At 40.4% G+C, this 8745-nt stretch overlaps 1 protein-coding gene across 3 annotated transcripts in view; it reads right to left on the minus strand.

The window, feature by feature from the left end:
• LOC107387365 (pre-B-cell leukemia transcription factor 1) overlaps positions 1-7720 on the minus strand; it is a 105305-nt gene extending 97585 nt beyond the window's left edge. For 2 of the 3 annotated variants that reach the window (XM_015962300.3, XM_015962301.3), the window contains exons 1-2: positions 7146-7556; positions 6273-6346 (exon numbers count right to left, since the gene is read on the minus strand). In XM_015962300.3, coding sequence (XP_015817786.1) covers positions 6273-6346; positions 7146-7333 — 262 coding nt within the window. In that variant the 5' untranslated portion in view covers positions 7334-7556. Of the gene's footprint in view, positions 1-6272; positions 6347-7145 lie in introns of all 3 variants that reach the window. The other variant, XM_015962299.3, reaches the window with a different exon arrangement.
• Positions 7721-8745: the final 1025 nt, after the last annotated feature.

Consider the following 8745-nt stretch of genomic DNA (forward strand, 5'->3'; position numbering starts at 1 on the left):
TTCCAAACAGTACATTACGGAAAATGAACTCCTGGGGGGGTTGGTATGGCAACCACATCCACATGTGCCACTACATGTTCAATTTAACGTGCATAACAAATTTGCGGACTTGATTAAATCCGTAACATATTAAGCAGGTTGGTGTGAAAATAATAAAGGAGAAGGGCAGGGACTGGGGCTCCATGGAGTTCTGATGGAGGTAAACTGCAGCATCGAGCGTGGGAGGTGACTGTCTGCCGAAAGAATGAACTCTTTCACAAATCTCACCTTTCTCCTCTAGTTTCAGCACCGACTCAACTGCTTAGAGCAATGAGGGTTTTTTTCTCCACAAACTGCTTTCTGCTGGTCTTCAAGAAAAAACCAAAAAATCCCTCGCCAGGTTAGAAAATACATCATTTAAAATCTAAAAAGTGCTTCCTACTCATTTGGACGACAGTAACCTCCTTTGGAACAAAAAAACTGATCACTTCTCTTTGATGTCAGTGTTAATTACCAGTAAGATTTCTATAATTAAGCTCCTTAATATGATTAACACGTATCAATTAGGAAGCTGACAATTTGCATAATGTCTAATGTAAGCACATTGTTCTGTACTGTAATGATATTAACTCACCATTTACTCCGCTGTCATTGACTGATGATGCTGTGATTGTGATTCTGCATCAAATACAGTGAAAAAAAGATTCTGCGCATTAAAACTAAAGCAGGGAGAGGGCGGGGCCTGACTAGTGGGGAGAAGGCCCCAGCTGACCCCCTGACATTCCCTTGTTACCTGTACCTGCTGGTTTACGACAGCTAGGGATGGGTACCTTTGACATTTGAATCGATCCGGTACTAATTCCCGGTACCTACGAATCGATACCGGCACTTAGCGGTACCAATTTTCGATAATTTTGAGTGTTTAATATTTTTAATTGTCTTTTATAATTAAATATATATTTTTCTCAATATATAACCATATTTGATAAATATCACGATAAGTAACATACAACTGTTTGTATTGTAACATCGTCCTTGTAGTTTTATAAGCTGATAATTAAACTGAAGCAAACATCTTTACTGTGAACTAAATTTACTGTGTATCTTCATTCCTTTTACCGTCCTTTTTCAATTGATTTTTCCTACTGGGAAGTTAGAATTTCCAAGGAGAAAGCGAACGCACCATTAGATGATAACAATGGTAGCAATGGAAGCTAACATATCAAGCTAACGTTATCTTAAAAAGTTTATTTAGCTGCTGGAGCAGATTTAAACGATGATGCCTCTCACTTAAATCGTTGTCACTGGTTTCATCTTCACCCAATCACCCGTCGCATTTAGTAAAGTGGAGCCAAACTTCGGAGTTCCGAGGAGAAAGTGAACGCACCATTAGTGAAACGGAAGCTAACACATCAAGCTAACGTTAACTTAAACATTTTATTTACCTACCGGAGCAGATTAAGATGAGGATGTCTCACTTAGATCGTTGTCGCTGGTTTCATCATCACCCAGTTACCCATCACATTTAGTGAAGTGGACCCAAGCGTTAGCATGCGTTCTTTCTACCATGCTGCTCTGTTTACAACTGGCTCGCAGCGACCGATGACATAACGCTCTTGCGCATGCGCAGCTGTCTAGGCAAGTTCTCGTTGTGAAGGACGGGTACCGAAACGAGGCACCGCTTCAAATGAAGTGAATCGGTGCTCGGTACTATGGAATTCGGTCGGTACCTTAAAAAGTACCGAATTCGGTACCCATCCCTAACTACAGCTGTGAGAAAGAGTTAACAGCTCATCTGATTCTAACACTAAAACAATCAGTTACAAACACTCGTAGCATATCCTACATATGATCATATAGTCTGGCCATGGCACATTGATAGCTCTCCGTCATGGGGCAGGATCTATGGTCTCCACAAGCTATTGGACAACAAATAATGCGATGTACTCACCACTACGGATGTCAGCCAATGGGGAAGTCCATCAAACATGCAAAGCAAAATGATTTTTGCTTTGGCAGATGACGGTCTAGACTCTATAGCTAAACACTACGCCTTTTACTGAAAACGTTTGTTTACGGATCTCTTTATTACATCAGTTTATCTCCTCGCCGGTCCACAAACTAATAAAACCTGTGGTGATGCTGAGTCAATTCAATTTCACTTATAAACATAAAAACCTGATTTAATTTTACTAAACAACCTTTCGACCTAAGGGTCAAATACTACGTAGACCAGACTTTGGTCCTATTTCTAAGCTGAATAAATAAATAAATAAATAAATAAAAACGAATAAATAAATAAATAAATAAATTATGGAAAATATTGGGATGTTGAAGTAAGAGGTCAAACGTCATTACTTTACATGATCATTATCTTTATAACGATAGTTTTAATATTATTTACAGATGATTTTTATTACATTACATTTAATTACAACCCATCCTGCCCCAAATGTTTTTAATGGGAAAGCTCAGAGTTTTAAAGAGAAAAAGCACTGTATTTGTAATTTTTAGACAGCGTGGATCTGCTTTTACTATTTTTGGCTAATTACAATTAAATTTGAAGGACTATAAATGAAAGATTACAATTATTTAATTTTATGATGAACAAAACTAAAATTAAAACTATCTGATCTGGTGTGATTTAGGGTTTAGTGCTGGGGCATTCGCAGCCGGGGAAAAGCAAATGTGATGATTAAATCGCAGATTAAGGTGTTCATATTGTTTGTTGCATTTCTAAAAACACAAAAAGAGAAAAACCAGAAATAAAAAGTCTAAACCATAAAATAATTACAACTTAATAACTTATTGTGTTCTGAACCAAGTTTTTTGTCCATCGTCTCAACATTTCATCTTCCCTCAAGCTCTCTAAGGTTACGTAATAACTGATGACCTCAACAAGAGTCTCAGAGAGTGGATCTGAGTTCAGCTGCTGTAACACAAGCACGCCGCCGCTCTGACGAGTCAACGGGCTTCCACGCACCTTTCATAATCAGAGCTGTGGCTCATTTCATCCTGTCAAACACTGCTCAGCTGCCCCCTGCGCGACACCCGGTTTCACCTCCAAAAAACAACATTACATCACTCGGCCCGTCGTTTTTGTAAATGGAGGATCCCCCGGGCTCGAAACCGTACACTACACAAACGCGCCACGAGAAAGCGGGCCTTTTGTTGAGGTTGAGAGGAAAGAAATTAAACAGTGAGTCAAAGCGGTGCGTTCACGTAGCGTCTCGGTCAAGAAGTGGTTTTGTTTGACACGGCTGGAGATTTATGGTGTTGATGGAGTGTTTACAGAGGTCAAAGCAGCTCATTTTCCAAATCTGTTTGTCAAGTGTTTGCTTATCTAAAGAGCCCTTTTCATCAATCAAAACGTGATGGTAATGATGACCCAGACAAAACAGTCCAAACTTTAAAATATGGGACCAACAGATTTTTTACATTTCTCTTTGTTTGCCTACATTTAGTTAAAGTGACGTTACGGATTCACGGCTTTAAAACAGCTGAGTCAAACAGACTTTAGCGACCAAACACACACGAACGTTGAGTTTTACCTAAAAATCGTAGATTGTGTCTCTTTTGAGGAGTGTTTCCTGGCACGTTGCTTTAAGTAGAACAGCCTGAATACGCCCGGAATGAAACAGAATAAAGAACTGTACGGACATAAAAGGAAAACAGAGGCCGTGCTTTAAAGACAATCTTCCTTCCTTCCTCTTTCCTCCGCTATTGCACTTGTTTACACTAGCAGATGGTTCTGTCGGCCATCCCTCACTTCATCCCAGCAAAAACACACAGCTCGGGTCACAAGTTCAGGCTCTAGATCAGCGCCAGCATTGTGTCCTGCAGGTGCTGTTGGCTGCTCCAGGGACGGCCAGCCATGGAAAAAAATACACTAGCAAGAAAACACACACACACACACACACACACACACACACACACACACACACACACACACACACACACACACAGTACACGATCTGTGTGCACAAGTTCCAGCAGCTCAACTGAAGCTCCGAAGAGACACAGCTTCAGAGAACCGCTTATTCATAGCTTAAACATTCAAGAGTCGCTTATATCCAAACGTCCTGATGCATTTACGGGTGCTCCAGGTACCACGTGGTTAAATACTCCGCTGCTTCGGTTCACACACCCCCAAACACTCTATGCGGGAGACATTCATGTCAGAAGGGTCATACTGACCGTATCATTACATCTAGAGGTCGACCAATCACGATCAGCCAATGGTCGGTACGTGCTGCCGATGTTCATAGCCGATATTTAGACGTTTTCCACTTTATTTGCAGGCTGAAATGTCACTAACAAAATGTCAAATGCTAAATTGAACCAACGTTGTGCAATTAATCAATTAATACATTAATCAAAAAAATAAATTAACTGACCAAGTAATGCTAAATTGAACCAACATTGTGCAATTAATCAATTAATCAATTAATTAAAATAAATCAATTAACTGACCAAGTATTCAATAATCAAAACTGGACCATGTATTGTGCAGATGTTATTCCGAAACATTAATATTGTTTAAAGTACATTCTGAAGCATCACTGACGTGCTTGACTTTAAATGGGCTTTACTAAGGTGGTCAGCAGATGTGATGTTTTAAAGATGGTAAATATCGGCCTGATGCATCAATCTAGCCCCAATTACAACCAAAGCTAAAGTCACCGTAGTACCGTATCAGGTTTTATAATTTGACCTTTCTGCTAGAAAAGACCTGACTTAGATCAACTATGGCCACGAGAAGTAAAATGTTGCTTTAATAAATGAAAATGTTAGTTTTGAACTAGACAAATAAAAAAGTATAATTTCTATGTCACGTTTTGCCTTCAAAATCCACAGATCTGTCGGGTGGAAGGTAATGTTAACAACCTGTTAAGTAACAAAATACAATAACATCCAGAAGGCTCCAAATATGCAAACTCTACTAAAACTGGTGCTGAAATTTGAGCCAAAGTGCATATTTTTTAAAAATGTCTAGTTTTTCTTAACCTCTGCATCACCCAACTTTTTTAAAGTGACTGTAATAATCTAACTGTTCTGCAGTTTTATGCAATGAGAGGGGTGTTGGTACTTTTCTACGTGCTGTAGTCTGTTTCCACCCAACCTGACCGAGCAGCATAAACAGACAAAAGGCGCACAGTTATTCCTCGGGGTAGCGTTCATGACGATTTGGTTATTTTCTAACTGAGTCAAGGTTTTATTTACCTGAGGAGAAAATCACTGTTGAAAACTATCTGAACACTAACTCCAAACACCGATTTGAAGCAGCATAAATTTAAATGTTGAATGTCCAACAGGACACATTTCCACACGCTGACCGTGAACAGGTTAGCAGCTGAGAAGGAAAGAGAAAGGGAGTGCAGGCAGGAAGCGATCCGAGTCACTTTGCACTCTCAGCAGAGCCGAACTCTGAATGAACTCTGAGGAGCTGCAGGGAGTTAAACACTGTGCATATCTGTGTCACTTCCCACCCGAAAATCTTGCCAAGACCAGAGAAAGGTCTCCAAAAGATGCCCCCTCTCCCAAACACACACACACCTACATGCCTTCCCGAGATTAAGGCCACATCGAACCAGATAAGGCAGCAGGTAAGCACTGAGCAAATGAAAGCAACAGGTGAGGGTGGCATGACACAAACACACCAATACAAACATCCACCATCACAAAAGGTCAAGTTTGAGTGAGAATAACTTAGCAGACAGTTTAAACGTTCTTGCTCCTCTGCCTCACTCATTCTGTTTGATTTTGCGCACTAATGAGTGTGAAACACACCGAGAGCGCAGCTCTTGCAGCAAACCCACACTCTTTGGCAACTCGTTATCTCATCGGGGAACGTTTCTGAGGGGAAACCAAGGAACCACAGACGGGATGCACAACGTCAGCTGGAAGTCCACTGAATTCTGTCAGTGCCAATTTTTAAAATGTCACAGCGGATGGGGCGGGATGTGAAAACATGACTTTGTTGCTTTATTTCCCTCTGAGCAATTATTCTGCTGACACGCTGCTTTAATAGAGAAACACAAAACACAACGGAGACAGACGTTCTCACTAGACCTGACAGTTAACTCACAAGGAGACCGCGGTCGGTTTGTGACCCTTTTACTCAGCAGGCTCTGAACAGCTTCACCCATAATACTAAAATGAAAAGTACCGTTGGAGGTAAAGAAGCACGGCGGCTACGGGAGGAAAACATCTGACGAGTCAGGAAAAATCAGACCAGCAGCTGGCCCGGCCGAGGATGCGTGGTGGTGCCGCAGAAACAAAGCTGGACATACCTGTCTTTTCTTTGATTTCACACAGGACGTTGAAAAGAGCTGGCTTCATTCTGTGACAGTTCAGAGCGTGTTTCCTGCAAAATACCGAAGGATTTATGAGCAAAAATAAATGACAACTTCTGCTAATTTGGACCACAACTAATTATTCAGTATCAAATATGATTTGGACAAATAAAATAATCATAAATACAAATAAAATAGCACCTGTTATTGTGTGTACTACAGTGTTCTGTATTGTTTTGCACTTGCCGAAGTTGTTTTATAGGTAATTAAAATGCATATTTTTAAAATGTTGTATCAGTGGTTAGAATTTGTAGCCAATATGGAAAATTTCTCTATATTTGTGAGAATAAATTTACCTCCGAAGCCATCAGCGTTTGTTTGTTGAGCATTATTATTTACCCTAGCAATCAGGAGCTGATGAATATAAAATTCAATGTTAATGTTAATTTACCTCTATTTAAATAATAATAATAATAATAATAAAAATAAAGCATTTTAAACTAAATCCAGTCCTCTACAAATCACTGGTCTATGCTGAACAGAATATAAAGCCAATGTTTTCATGTGAGGCTTCAAGTGTTTCAGTTTTTTTTTCTTATAATAACACTTTGCACTTCCCTCTGAGAAATTTTACACATTATTTTGTTTTAATTTAATTATTTCCAAGTTATTTTAATTCTGAATTGAAGTTTTATTTTATTCTATGATCTGACATCTTGCCAAAAGCTTATTTTATTTTAATTATTTGTCTACACGAGATTAAAAAGTTGCTGTAATATTTGAAGTGTTATTACATCTTAATTAAAATGTAATCTATGTGAATATAAATAAGTTGTTCAGCCTCGCGCTGACAGCTTGCCGCCGGTGTACCTGGCCTGAGCTTCGTCCAGACTCTGGTCCGTGATGGTCATGATTTGCTGCAGAATGTCTCCGATGTCCTGCTTCCTGCCGTCTCCGTCCGAGCCTCCGGTGCCGTCCTGCATGTGCTGCGGCAGACCGGGGTGCCCCGCCATGCCCACCCCCGTGTGAGAGTGCATCAGCCTCGGCTGCTCGTCCATTTCTTCTGACACCCTGCGAGTCTTATCTAAATCTCTGTGGCGGCTTTGCTGCTAAAATCCTGCAAAAATACATACAATAAAAAAAGAAGCAGAAAAATGGAGCACGGAAAGGAAGGAAATCCCGAAATTTGCGCTGTGTTTTTGTTTAAAAAAAATTATTTTTTTTAATTTCTGGTGTATTTTTCTTCGCGGGAGCGTTCAGAGGCTCTCACCGAACAGAAAAACAAAAAACTGGCTGCGGAGAAGAGCCGCTTCAGCTCAGCTGGTCGGAGCAGAAATGTGATCTGAAGCGCTTCTGGAGTGGGCTGTGGGTTCGGACCGGAACGACAGCTGTTCTCAACTACTGACGGGCACGCACAGGTCCAAAAACACTGTCCCTCTTTTTTTTTAATTGGAAAAAAAAGTGACGGTGAGAAATAAAAAGGAATTTACTTGACTCAGTCCATCCTCTTGCTTTATTTCATATCCAGAGCTGGATTGGAAGGCGGCAGCAAAGCGCAAAGAGCACGGGACTCGGGCTCCGCCCACTCCCCATGATTGGAAATGCGCTGGATTTAGCCCCACCTTGAGGTGCATCTCCTGAAAAAGTCCATCAGAGGAGGCTAAGTGTGAAGTGTGATGAAGAAGTGAGTGATGGATATCCTTCATTTCACATCAACATATGAACATGACTGAGACGTGTGGAGAGGGCAAGTCGTTTAGGTCAGTGGATAGGGTCCTTGACCCCCCAAACGGGTCCCCACAAGATTACAAGGAATCCCAACTATTTTGTCTGTGCTGAGCAGAGCCGTGTCCAGGACTTTTAAAATGGGGTGGCCCATGTGGGGCACTTGCTTATGCATGGGTGGCACCAATGGTTATGCTTATTTATATATTTACACAAATCGTTTGTTTATTTACTTTCTAGTGAATTTTGGAGTTTCACATTGCACAATCACCATTTTTTTCTATTCATCTTCTAGTTTTGTGGTGGTTAGCAAGTCACTTCTTGTTGCATTATTGCCACCGACTGGAGTTGAGTGGGACTAAATACTATTTATGTGAATATGAAAAAATAATAAATAATATTAATACCACAGAAATGTTCTGTAGGCCTGGGCTAGAAGACAATGTTAAAGGTGCATGCTACCACACACTATTTTTGGAGTTTACAACTCAAGCCTTTTGTCGACAATGTAAATTCAATTTAAACTGGAACTTAGTAGGGTGGCACCTGGGGTGGCCAATCAGCTTCTAAGGTTTGGCATGTGCTACCCCAGGCCACTCCCTGGACACGCCCCTGGTGCTAAGGTTGCAAGGTAATAAAGATTATATTTGTAAAAAATTGCATTTATAAAATACCAATAACACACCTAATAGTATGACTCTGCATATGAGTTTTAATGCTGTATGCCTGTATAAAGTTTTGTAAT

Source organism: Nothobranchius furzeri, chromosome 16 (genome assembly GCF_043380555.1).
Source record: "Nothobranchius furzeri strain GRZ-AD chromosome 16, NfurGRZ-RIMD1, whole genome shotgun sequence".
Classification (NCBI taxonomy): Eukaryota; Metazoa; Chordata; class Actinopteri; order Cyprinodontiformes; family Nothobranchiidae; genus Nothobranchius; species Nothobranchius furzeri.